The 13,868-nt window shown below is 37.8% G+C and overlaps 1 protein-coding gene across 1 annotated transcript in view; it reads left to right on the top strand.

Annotated features, from left to right (window-relative positions):
• Window positions 1-13,868, top strand: part of kif15 (kinesin family member 15) — a 78,077-nt gene that overhangs the window by 20,616 nt on the left and 43,593 nt on the right. Inside the window, exons 13-20 of the mRNA XM_072560391.1 lie at window positions 53-262; window positions 3,520-3,697; window positions 3,921-4,062; window positions 6,609-6,750; window positions 7,980-8,177; window positions 9,635-9,742; window positions 10,612-10,717; window positions 12,833-12,998. Coding sequence (XP_072416492.1) covers window positions 53-262; window positions 3,520-3,697; window positions 3,921-4,062; window positions 6,609-6,750; window positions 7,980-8,177; window positions 9,635-9,742; window positions 10,612-10,717; window positions 12,833-12,998 — 1,250 coding nt within the window. The remainder of the gene's footprint in view (window positions 1-52; window positions 263-3,519; window positions 3,698-3,920; window positions 4,063-6,608; window positions 6,751-7,979; window positions 8,178-9,634; window positions 9,743-10,611; window positions 10,718-12,832; window positions 12,999-13,868) is intronic.

Genomic DNA, 13,868 nt, shown 5'->3' with positions numbered 1-13,868 from the left:
TGTGTGTTAGACACTTGTGCCTTGGTTCTTTATTTTTATTTTTATTTTTCAGAACCTGAAAGAAAAAATTGGTCAACTTAAAGATGTGTGCGCCAAAAAGGAAAAGATACTTCAGTCAAACAAGATGATTGTGAAGTTCAGAGAAACCAGCATAGCACGTTTGGAAAAGGTCCTGAAGGAATCCCAAGACACCCTACCTCCTGATGAAAAGGATGCAGTAATCATTGAGCTGAGGGAAGAAATTCAAGCTTTAAAAGAGCAGGTGAGATATTTGGCAGGAAGCTGGCATGCTTAGAATTTTAACTTGACTTAGAATGTAGAGCAGTACAGTACAGTACAGGCCGAGCATTTATCTTACTCTAAGATCAACATAACCTACACACCCCTTGATTTTACTGTTGTCCATGTACTTGACCAGCATTCGTTTAAATGTCCCTAATGTATCTGACTCTACTACCACCACTGGTAATGCATTCCATGCACCCACCATTCCCTGTATAAAGAACCTACCTCTGCCATCTCCGCCATACCTTCCTCCAATCACCTTAAAATTATGACCCCTCGTGATAGCTATTTCTGCCCTGGGGTAAAGTCTCTGGCTATCTACGCTATTTATGCTTCTCATTACCTTGTACACCTCTGTTAAGTCATGTCTCTTCCTTCTTCTTTCCAGTGTGAAAAGCCTGAGCTCACTCAACCTCTCTTCATAAGACAAGCCCTCCAATCCAGGTAGCATCCTGATAAATCTGCTCTGCACCCTCTCTAAAGCATTTACATCCTTCCTATAATGAGGCATCCAGAACTGAACACAATATTGCAAGTATGGTCTAACCAGTGTTTTTTAGAGCTGCAGCAAAACCTCACTGCTCTTAAACTCAGTCCCCCTGTTAATGAAAGCTAAAACACCATACGCCTTCTTAACAACCCTATCAACTTAGGTGGCGACTTTGAGGGTTTTACGTACATGGACCCCTGATCCTCTGTTTCTCCACGCTGCCAAGAATCTTGCCTTTAACCCTTTATTCAGCATTCAAATTCAACTTTGCGAGATTAATCACTTTGCACTTATTCAGGTTGAACTTTATCTGCCACTTCTCAGCCCAGCTTTGCATCCTGTCAATGTCTTATTGTAGCCTTCAACAGCCCTCAATACTATCTTCAATACCACAGACCTTTGGGTCATCAGCAAACCTATTAACCCACCCTTCCACTTCTTCATCCAAGTTATATATAAAGACTACAAAGAGCAGAGGCCCAAGAACAGAGCCCTGCAGACACCACTGACCTCCAAGTAGAATACTTTCCATCCACTACCACTTGCTGTCTTCTTTCGGCCAGCCAAATTTCCCTGTATCCCATACCTCCTAACTTTCTGAGTGAGCCTACTATGGGAAACCTTATCAACTGCCTTTCTGAATTCCATATACATCACATCCACTGCTCGACCCTCATCAACTTGTCTCGTCACATCCTCAAAGAACTCAGTAAGGCTTGTTAGGCATGACCTGTCCCTGTATGAGGTATGACTCTGACCCTACATATCTGGTCCAGTAAATCTTGATGCTTCCCAGAATTTACAGCACATGCACTTTCTTAATATCAATCTGTTCAAACCTATTAACCTGGTCCATGGTGAATTATCTTTGAATACAATAGTATATTTGAATTTCTAACTTCTTGAACTGTGAAATTACTTTGTTGAAAAGAATTGTAAAAAAACAAAGCAAGATGTTGAAAACAATTTCAATAATTGTTTAAGATTAACTTCATTTTTTAAAAATGCTCAATGGTGGTGTGTAATAGATCACGCACTTTTTAACATGCTTATTGTAGCCTGAAGGTATGGATAGTGAAGATAGAAATGCCAACTTTTTATTCATTGTATGGTGATCATGAATTTCTTCTGTTACTGCCAGCCATTGGCGTATGTTGTAAGGATTTATAGGCTGATAATTAAACCTGTTCACGAAATAATGAGCAAACCTTTGGCTGTCAAATTCTGAGGTGGGACATGATCCTGGAGGTTTTCATTCAGAGGCAGGATTGATATCTGTTGTGGTACAAGACCTTCAAATGATAAGTTATGTGATGTAAGGTGTTGCTTTTTTTTTTAATCAATTAGGTTAAGAAAATGTTATTGAGTTTCATCTTTCCGTGGAACAAATGGTTCCAGAAGTACATGCTCTAAATCATAAAGAGCAATAACACAAATCAATGAAGGTGTAATAATGCTAATACGTAAAATACAGTAAAGAGCTGGAGATACTGAAAATGTGAAACAAACGCAAGTTTCATTTTCCATTTCAAAATGTTAACTGTACTTGTTCATATTTAGAGGAAGAATTAAAAAGCACACGCATTATGTTAAACTTATACAGAGGCACCTCGGTGGCACAGTGGTTAGCACTGCTGCCTCACAGCGCCAGAGACCCGGGTTCATTTCCCGCCTCAGGCGACTGACTGTGTGGAGTTTGCACGTTCTCCCCGTGTCTGCGTGGGTTTCCTCCGGGTGCTCCGGTTTCCTCCCACAGTCCAAAGATGTGCAGGTCAGGTGAATTGGCCATGCTAAATTGCCCGTAGTGTTAGGTAAGGGGTAGATGTAGGGGTATGGGTGGGTTGCGCTTCGGCGGGGCGGTGTGGACTTGTTGGGCCGAAGGGCCTGTTTCCACACTGTAAATAATCTAATCTAATCTAATCTAATCTAATCTAAAAAAAACCTCGATTATCCGAACGACATGGCGGGGCGTGTTTTGTTCAGATAATCGAATGTTCGGATAATTGACTGCTAGATAACACAGTTTAGCCAAGAATCAGGACCTTGCGATCTTGTTCAGATAATCGAGGTTCCTCTCTACAAGACTTTAAAATTAAAAGCAAAATGCTTGAAATACAAAATAAAACAGAAAATACCAGTAATACTGAGCTGGTCAAATGGCATATGTGGAGAAAAGAACAGAGTTAATGTTTCAGGTCTTTGACTTTGCATTAGGACTTTGGTATGTAGAACATTGGGATATTGTGCATTATTATCATCTATAAATGGAGCGTACAACTACTGAGATGGTGCAGAAGAGATATACAAGAATGAGTATACTTGTCAGGAAAGATTGACAAGCTGGGTTTCTTTTCTGTAGGAAGCAGAAGATGAATTTTGAACTAATAAAGAGACTTTTATGATTCCCCTGTCATGACTTTTAGAGAAGTATTCCATTTGAAAGGAGTCCAAAACTTGGGGTCATAAATGTAAAATTGTCTTTTTTAAAAAAACTTGACTAGACCGTTTTAATACTTTAAAATCTGGAACACTTAAAGCATAGATTCCTTGAAGGTGAATCTAGATAATTAGTGAGAGAGTAAGAAATAGAACGATACATTGACTGGGTCAGGTGAAGGAAAGCTCATAAGGTGGAAAAGTGTCAGCATGGATCGGTTGAGCCAAATATTCTGTTTCTGAGGTGTACGTTGATTAAAATTCCTATAAGGCATTTTATATGAATTAATGCTGTCTTGTGTTACTAGATTGAACAAGACCCTCGGGTTGCCAGTTATGCAATGGAGAATCGTGCATTGCGGGAAGAAAACAAGTACTTAAACTCCTTGGACAGAGTGAAACGTGCTAAGGAAATTACTTCCTGCATGGCAGCAGAATTAGAAAGGGCATTTTTGCAAGCATCTACTTCAGATAAAAATCCTGGAGGTAAATATTCTTTTATACAGCTTTATAATTTAACATCTGAGGTTAATTTGCTTGATAAAACTACTGCCTGATAGCTTGATTGATTGTACCCACAAGCATGTATTAGTATTATGAATGACTATATTTGTGTTCTTTTCACTGTTCTTAGTTTAGCCCTAATATCTGCTGTGTTGTTCCCTCAAATTGTGATGTGCAAGAGGTGCTTTGTCAATCCATTTATTAGGTCAGACCTTGTACCAGTCACCTATCAAAGTTGAAAACGTTTCTACAGTATCACAAGAGAGGCTTAAAGCTCGACTTCTACAAGCTCAGAATGACATATCTTCAGTAAAACAGGAATATGAAGAGTTTCAGGAGCTGACTAAGTAAGTTGATTTGTATTCAATGTTTGAGGCATTTAACAACTAATAAAGTACAATCCATCGTAACTAGTTATTTAAAAGCAAAATACTGTGGTTGTTGGAAATTGGAAATCTGAAATAAAAACGTGAAGTGCTGGAGAAGCCCAATAGGTCTAGTCGCATCTGTGAACACAGAGGGCTACACAGGACTCATTAACTCTGTTTTCTCTCCACAGATTCTGCCAGACCCACTGAATTTCTCCAACATTTTGTTTTTACTACAGCTAGTTACTTTGTCAGTATGCTGATCTATTTTCTTAATTTGAGGAGTTGGGAGAATAGAATGGGCAGGTTTGATTCAGCCTCCATGAAACTAAACTATTGACACGGAGGATGTTTGGATAATGCTGACCCAACGATTACTTTCCATGAATATCTTAAGTTTGTTTGCCTGAAACTGAAATTAGGTTAATGGGGAATTGAACTTAATTTTTTCAAATGACACCTCTGACCTTATTAAGTCTATGAATTTTGTTCTGTTTTCCGTTTCATGATTTGAGATGAATATTTCAAAATACAGCACTTCTGTAATGTTTACGTGAGTCTTTGTTTTGATTTTGTTTAATATATGGATTCCGATGCAAACAGTTCTTTTTGTTCTTTGTCTGTTACCAGCAAGAATCGTTATTTTTGCTCTCCTATCCTTCTTTACTCATCCAGATTTATAAAAGCATTACCAACTAATGGATATCTTGTTAATTGCATAGCCACTGTATCTATCATTTTGTTTTAAAATGTGTTTGACATTAACGTTACCTCCACCTTGATCTATCCTTGAGTTAAAACGCTGTAGAGATGATATTTCTACCTTCAGATGTTTCTGACTTGCCTTTATTGTTTTCATTGAAACAGTCTTAATTCTTGGGAAAGGTAAGACCGGGGCCTGCTCTAGAGAATTGTAAGGTTGCTCAGATATCCTCAGTACACTAAATGCAATGAGTGTCCTTTTTATTTTGTACATTGGCAGCTCTCCCTTTTCCCTGAGAAATTCCTGTTTGTTTTTTGAGACATTGAGATTCTTCTGGACTATGCGCCCTAGGGCCATCTTAAGATAGGTCTTGATATTTGGCTTCTACAATCAAAGGTGGCCAGTCCAGCAGCGAGTGCCATGCATGGTTTTCATTATACGCACGTCTTCCTGTCCCTCTACCTGGTGATGACATTATCAATTAGATGCCAATATATGAACTGAGATTGCATGCAAGATATCTTGTAATTAGGGAGCTGGAAAACTGTTGGTGACGTGGAGCTTGTGCTTAGCCCACACCTTCTGTAAGAGGAGATCATTACTGTTATTGCATGGACAGGAAGTTGTTCAATCTGAAATTTATTCTGGGCAAAGAACAAGATATCAAAAGGCATACTTTTGTTATTTCCTGTTTACTGATTCATAAGTAACATAGCACAGACTTGTTCTCCAGTGCGTGCAACAGTTTCAGTATAAAGAAAACTGAAATACAATACCAGCCTTCTCCAGGAAACTTCTCAAACTTAAAGTTTCAATTCATGACGAGCATTTACCAGTAGTGGAAATGGTCACTTGTCCCGGCAGCATGCTTTAGAGATGTCTACAATGACTAGACATAAATCAGATTTGCCAAAGCAAGTGTAACTTTTGGCAGACTTTGAGCATCAGGTTTTGAGTGCAGAGGAAGAAATCTGCCTATTGAAATTAAAGCCTATAAAGTATAGTGCTGAAAATGCCTATGCTTGTGCAATTGGCATGGTGCTACATAGACAATCCAAGAAACCTGATCGCTTTCACTTGAGCTGCGTTTGGTCACTTCTGAAGGTCAGCTAGCAGGTCAAGTTATCAGATGCTAAAGTGCTCAGTTGAGCTGGCATGCCAAGTATCCTCACTATATCGGGACAGTCACATTTGTGCTGAGCTGGTCATGTAGTTAGAATGCCTGACACGCTTACCAGACCAAATCCTCTATTCAGCTTAAGACTGGGGTGCATTGACATGGTGGTCAAAGGAAGCAGTGCAGGACAATCTGAAAGCTTCACTTCGGATTTGTGACATTGATTTGAACTCCTGGGAGAAGTTTGTGCAGGGTCACTGCAACTAGCAATTTAATAAAACTGATCAGCTGCTTTTGAAAGCAAAGGGAATTCCCAAGCCAGTACATAGTTCTTTTTCTGAATAAAGCCTACTTTGCATCACTCATCCAGCATGTGGACAGTTACCTTCCAGCCAAGATGACCAGAGTTTACCAACATCTTGTGTTCTTTCTGCATTATAATTTTACTGTGAAGTGTTGTAGAAATCCTTGTTTGCTCCTTTCGAGCCCATTTAGAGTTATCACTTTTAATGTCCTTGCATATATGTGCTTGAAGCTCAATTTTTGACAGATTCCATATTTTCAATTTCATTAATTTTTGTAGAATTTCTACAAGTCGTGACTTGAATACTGGCTTTACAAGCTTTACTTATAATTCAGGGAAATAATTGCAAAGTATGCAAATACTGATTTTTGTGTTCTGATTGATTAAATTATAACCATTAGGAAGCGACAGATGGAATTGGAATCAGAGGTTCACACCCTTCAAAAGGCCAACCAGCATCTAGAAAATATTTTGGAGGCAACAAAGGCTCTCACACGTCAGGAAGTCTCCCAGCTAAATAAGATGCATGTTGAGACAATAAAGGTAGTATTTATTGGTGCACTCCATTACTGAAATAATGAGGACATTTTAAACACTAAAATACAGCTGTGGTTTGTTAAAAAATAACTGATTTCAATGGAGAGTTGGATTCTCAGGGCTTTACTCCATCATCTATTTGCACCATTTTGGCAAAAAAAGCTTTATTTTAACAATCGTAGAATTTAATATCTTGCTGCAAAAACCAAGGAGTTTTAGAATTGAAGTAAACTGTGCCCATTGCTGCTACAGTTAATGCCGTTGAGAAAATTATCCTTGCAACTTGAACCAATACTATCATTCATTAGGGAGTCAATGAATGCACCAGAGCACCATTTCATTCAGAGTTTGTTTGTGTAAATGCCTTTTTTTCAATTGTTTCTGAACAGGCTTTGAAAACCTCTGGGATATTTTGTTTTGGTTGAAGAATTTAGAAGTAAAATGAGTCCCTGAGGATAATTGCAGTGAAATTTCTTGCCAGCATTTGTTACTTATCCCTAGTTGCTTTTGAGTAGCCTTAAACCACTGCTGTCTGTAGATGGATTGGAAAGAGAGGATTATTTTTCTTGCAGCAGAAGAGAGTGGGGGGGGGGGAGGTGGGTTATGATTGAGGTACATACAATTGAGGAGCATACATCGGATAGACTGGAATGAATTTTTCCCCTTGCTGGAGAGGTCCATTTAAAGTAAATTTAAAGTAAGGGGAAAGAAGTTTAGAAGGAATGTAAGAAAAAATGTGGGTGGGAATTGGTGGGACTTTGGAACTCAGTGTCAGTAAGGTTGGTAGAGGCAGAAACCCTTAAAGCATAGAAGAAGTATTTTGATGTGCACTGGCAATGCCAAGGTGTGCAAGGCTCTGGACCAAGTGCTGGAAAATTAATTAGAATAGTTAAGTGGTAGTTTTTTGACCAGCGCAGGTTCCTTTTTCTGTAGACCACTATGACTTTCTGTCGTGAAGGTAAACCCACAGTATATTTAACTGGGAAAATCTAACTGGACATGATGAGGATTTTCAACATATCCAAGCCATCATGGTATGTGATTTGCTGATATTCCTTAATTTATATAGTAAAACAAAATACATCCAGTTCCTACCACCACAATAATGTTGTTTTTGAGCTAGTGTAGCTGTTTCTCTTTTCCCATTTACTATCCCATTGTGCTTAGATCAGGATTAAATAATGATGTTTACTGTTACAAGGTTAAGTTCTAATACCTATTTCATGTCTCATTAGAATTTGACCACTCCAACAAAGTCTATTTACAATCTACGATCTCGAATGATTCTGCGAATGAGTCCTGAAGGAACGCCTGGTCTCTGCACAGAAATGGAGCCAGGGACTCCAGAAGGTGATATTATGAATGAGCCTTTGCCACCTGAAATGAATGAACAGGCTTATGAAGCGATTGCTGAAGAGCTTCGAATGGTGCAGGTTAGTGTTTTTTTTTGACAGTTGGATGACTCCAACAATTTGCTTTGACCAAAACACATTACATAATGTTATATTGGAAACATTTTTCTTTGTTAATAACTTCTGATGCTTATTGCGAATAAGTTGTTTTATGTGATTTTATGTTTAAAGTGATTGTGTAGGATAAGAAAAGTAGCATCATTACAAGTGGATATGAGAGATGAACTTGCATGAATATTTTGCTTTAATACATTCTGGTTTAACCCCAATAAATAAAAGTAAAGTTTTGGAGTGCAGTAATTTTGTTAAGTCGGTAACAGTGCAAAATAAATTGCATAGCTGAGTAAAAGTGCCCCCCAAAAATGGCAAATAAGGAATGATCAGTCAATTAGTGTTTAATGGCATGGGCTTGGGGATAAATGTTGGACATGGCACCAGGCAAAACCCCTGCTTTTCAAGTAGGGCCAGAGACTTTGATGTCTTGTCTGAATTGTGTCTCCTCCAATGGTACAGCAGTCTGTTGGTATTGCTGTAATCTTAGATTATATGTTGAAGGCATAAAGTAGAGCTTGATCACAAATCCAGGAAAGGAAAAAGAATTGAGTGCTGACTGTGTCCTCATAGAAATGAACTAATCTTGCAAAACAACAATTTGTTAGCAGTTCTTTGAAATATTTTAGTGATGTTCCCAGAAAATAATTGGGTCATTGTGGGCTTCATGAATTAGACGATCTGGCACCAGCAACCAACAGGAATCCTTTTTGATTAAAATTATGCATATCATGTTATTGCATCATTGTCTCACCAGCAGAATATTCTGTGCACCGGTGCCTCTTCTGACAGTTGATGAACCCAGGTTGTATCAATGCTGTTGCGTTTCTGTCTTGCATTAGCACTGAATTTTACGAGGTCATCTGATAACCGTGTTGGGAATACCAAAAGCTCTTAAATTAAATTAGACATTTACTCTCATTGAGTGTTAGAATGCCATACCAGTTGCAGTGGTGGATGTGAAATCTATTTATATATACAAAATGGGAACATGATAAATATATTAAGAAATAAAAATTTTGGAAAGGTGGAGGAATAGTACCAAGTTAAGTGACTATCTACAGCTGTAGTATCTGCTTATTGCAGCATGAAATTGATACTGACTGACTAATGTCAGCTTCTGGATTGAAGTAATTTGGATCTACACTTCCACAGCAATAACTGAAGAAGGGTACGGTGGAGAGAATCTTTGATATTCTCTTTGCTTCCCATGACCTACCTTTTTAAATTCTCCAGAAGAACTCAGTGTCATCTTTATTATAACATGTGGCCTGAGCCTGCCTGGTTGAATGGCATCTTCTATGCCAATAATCTATTCTAAATGTGAATTTATTTGGAAATTAGCTTTTTAAAAATATATTTTTTCATTTATGCTAGAAATGGTTAAATGTGTAAGTAAACTAAAACTGGCTCTGGTCTTGTTATAGGAACAATTGTCTAATCTGCAGACTAAACTGGATGAAGCCGAGACCAAAAATGTAAAACTTCAACAGAACATTGACAAACTGGAACATCATTCTGCTCAAATAAATGAGGTAGATATTTTTAGACACCTGTGAATCTTGCAGTTCTTTGTCCCCAGTAACGTTTTCATTTAAACTTTCAAATATGTATTTGTCGATGAGAAGTATGAGAATTGCAATTTATTACAGAGCTGAAAAATCTGTTTTTACTGCCCTTCTTTGCTGTCCATCTAATAATTGTTCCACCCCTGTCCATTGCCATTCTATCCTTTTCATCTTGCATAATCTCTCTTTTATTCATAATGTCTTGGTCAGTGATGAGAAACACTCCTTTTTTTGTATCCCTTATCGCTTACATTTCCCTGCTATCTTCTAATCCCAGTTCCTCCATACACTTCAGCTGTTAAGCCTCCCCAGTTACAGCGGTCTCAAACCTGCTGCTCTTGTTCAACCTTGTCTTTATTCCACCATGGTCCTAGCTCTGTTTCCTCAAGTCTAACAGATGTAAACTTAAGTGTTTTAAACAGGTGAACCTAGTCTAGTCATTCATTTGCTAGATCTAATTAAATAACACCAATTTTCTTCAGACTTGCTGTACTTTGGTGAATTGAGGGATACCTTGGCAAGCAAATGCAACCCCTGACTTTTTTTTTCCCCACTGCCAACTATAACATGTTTCTTCTCTTTTCCTCCACTCTATGGAAAGGAGTGAGGAGCTTATTGCCATTAATTTTGAATGAAGTCCTTGTTCTTTTCCTTTTTTTTGTTTTAAATGCAGCGATCACTGCTGAAATGAGTAAGTATACCATTCAAATTCCAACTGCTCCAGAGGTGTATAATCAACATCTGAACAGGTTGATTTAGAAATATCTATAATTCTAGTTTTAAAATACATTACAATATTAATGTGAGTAATATTTTATTTGACCGAATGCTCTTAGCTGCTCATATCTGAACGGAATGATAGGAACAAGGACCAACAGGAGCTGATAATGAAGAATGCATTTTTTGAGAAAGAGCTACAGGATTGTCAGAATAAAAATGAGAGTAAGTGAAATAAATGCTTAAATTATTGCAACAGTAATGCGTTGTGTTTTTTTCACTCGTGCTGAAGATTATGATCTCTGGATCATATGTTAGCTTTAGTCAATGCTCTGGTGTTCCATATTTGAGCGAGATTTTAAAATGCCTGAGGTGATCAGATACTCATTATTCTAATAGATGCATGAATTCAGTGCTATCTTCACTTGATCTGAATTGTAGTTAAAATAATACTGCAGCTTGCTGCTGGCCAAACAATATTTAAAACACTAATTTATATAGAATATACAGCACAGAAACAGATCATTTGGTCCAAACACACACAGTCCTAAAGATATGCTGACACTTCCCTCCCTTTCTGTTTGTGTTTCAAGCCTGCCCAGCTATAACCATTACAAGCCCACTAACACTCACCATTTCTTCTCCTTGCTCCTCCTCCATCAAAAGTATGAAAATCATCATTTACAATCCCTTTCCAGGCCTGAAGAAGAGTTATATAGGACTCGAAGGACTAACTCTATTTCTCTCTCCACCCAATACTGCCAGACTTGCTGAGTTGCTCAAACATTCTGTGTTTATTTCGGATTTCCAGCATGCACACTATTTTGCTTTCATTAGACCATTTGGCTTAATTAATGTAGTTCTGTACTTATGCTAAATGTGAGTCTTCAGCCACCATATTCATGCTACTTCATCTCTCACTGTGTCTACACATACCTTTTATTCCTGTCTGCTTAATGATCTTGCATTTATGCATCACTCCTGTTCCAATTTGCAATTGCATGTCAGAACATTTCTCCCATTTAAATCTTTTGTATGATTCCCAGGATGAAGTGTGTTTGGGATTTAGCCTGATTCCTCCTCACAAATATCTATCTAAATAGTATCATAAGCTCAAGAACCTTAGAATAAAAGTAACATCTGACATTGTATTCAAAGGCAGCAATGTACCTTGGATTCAGTGTTTTGGCTATTCGTTGTACCATTCTGTTTTTACTACAAGCTTATATTGTGAATCTGCATCTGTTATTGTTCTTCTGTTTCTCTAACCACTTCCACATACTAATTCATTATTTTGCTCATTCTTTCTTCCAGCATGCCGTACTTGCATTTGTCATTACTCATTTTACTTCCCCATTTATTTGCCAAATTTCATCACTGGTTTAAATCTTTATAACCTTTTCTGGCTCTTCCCCGCCTTCGAGTTAGTTAATTATCCAATGAATTCTTTAGTGTTTTGCTGAATCTCATTGTTAATTTATTACTTAGAGTCATAGAGATGTACAGCACAGAAGCAGACCTTCAGTCCAACTCGTCCATGCCAACCTGATATGCTAACCTAATCTAGTCCCATTTGTTAGCACTGGGCCCATATCCCTCTTAAACCCTTCCTATTCATATACCCATCCAGATGCCTTTTAAATGCTGTAATTGTACCAGCCTCCACCACTTCCTCTGGCAGCTCATTCCATACACGCACCACCCTCTGTGTGAAAAATTTGCCGTTTAGCTCCCTCACCCTAAACCTGTGTCTTCTAGTTTTCCCCCACCCCTGGGAAAACACTTAATCTGTTTATCCTATCCATGCCCCTCATAATTTTGTAAACCTCTAAAAGGTCACCCCTCAGCCTTTGACATTCCAGGGAAAACAGCCCCAGCTTATTCAACCTCTTCCTACAGCTCAAACCCTCCAACCCTGGCAACATCCTTGTAAATCTTTTCTGAACCCTTTCAAGTTTCACAACATCCTTCCGATAGCAAGCAATTCATACATTTGTGGAAAAAGCTTAAGAACCAGATACTTACTGATTAGACTTGTGACTAAATTCAGTGAGGTTATTCTTCCCTTGGGATAGTCAATTCATAGTGGTTGGCATAAGGCTAGCATTTTGACATGTACTTCGATTATGTGTTTTTTTTTAAATTGGAAAACAACTTGTCTTTTTGGAACTTGCTCTATTGAATACTGAATTTTCCATTTTAACTCATGAACAGTTCAATTTGCCTGCTTTCTTCCAGTCATCTCTTTTAATGGTGATTTTCTTTTTGTTACTATCTAAATGTATGGTAGTTGACTCTAAAATTGTGAATTAATGATGGCAACTACTTTTGTTTTGACAGTATTACAGAGTGAAGTAAATGACTTGCGTGTTGTGCTGCATTCAGCTGACAAAGAACTTACCACTGTAAAGGAAGAATACAGCTCCTACAGAGTTAAGCAAGATGCAGAACATAGTCATCTTTCTGAGCAGTTCATTAATGTCCAGTTACAGCTGGATAAAATCAGGTATGGTTAATGGCATGTCTACTAATATGGCATTTTTCAAAAAAATAAACTATTTGTTAATTGAACGGCTGAATCTTGTGGTCAGTTTTACATAAGGTAAACAGCAAGTATCTCTGTGACATGGATTATATTTCCAACATTGATTTTAATCTTCTGTTGTGAGGGGCCTAGCAACAGTGAATCATCAAGCAGTATTAATGACTAATTGCAGCAAAAACAGAAAGTAAAATGCATTGCTCAACCTTCACCCCTTTTATTCAAATTTGAAAAGTGAAAAATAAATGTTTTGGAGTTACACTTTGTTTTTTAAAAAGGAACTAAAATTTCAAAGCTCTTTGATTATATCAGAAAAGAAATAGTTGGTACCACACAAATGATATAACAAATTTTCCAGGGTAAGGTAGATTCTTCAGTAGCAGGTGTGACATGATACATCATTTAAAATCTAGCTACTCCTCACCTAAGAATCTATGCAAGTCCATCTTTCTTGGAACTCTAATTGAATACCCCTAATCAGTCCTCTCCCCTGCCCCTCTTTCCAAACCACACTTAACTGAAATGGATTATCAAAACACAAATAGCATGTAATGTGACTGTTATTCCTCCTTGTCTCTCCCTGCCAACCTGAAGACATTATTGGGATAATTGTTTGGTAGAACTTCAGTAAAGCATTGCTAAAAATTGAAACTTCTTAACCTGCACTTGTCGGAGCACAAATGGAAGAAATAGATTTTAATAAAGGGACACCATTTTATATAGCGTAAGAGTAGTGTGCTGATTATTCGGTAACTATTGGTAATTGACAAGTAACTCTTCTTGCTTTATCTCCATGCCAATGATGGCCCAACGAAACAGCAATGTTCATATGGC

This window comes from Chiloscyllium punctatum, chromosome 41 (genome assembly GCF_047496795.1).
Source record: "Chiloscyllium punctatum isolate Juve2018m chromosome 41, sChiPun1.3, whole genome shotgun sequence".
NCBI classification, from domain to species: domain Eukaryota; kingdom Metazoa; phylum Chordata; class Chondrichthyes; order Orectolobiformes; family Hemiscylliidae; genus Chiloscyllium; species Chiloscyllium punctatum.
This window is presented reverse-complemented; position numbering and strand designations above follow the sequence as displayed.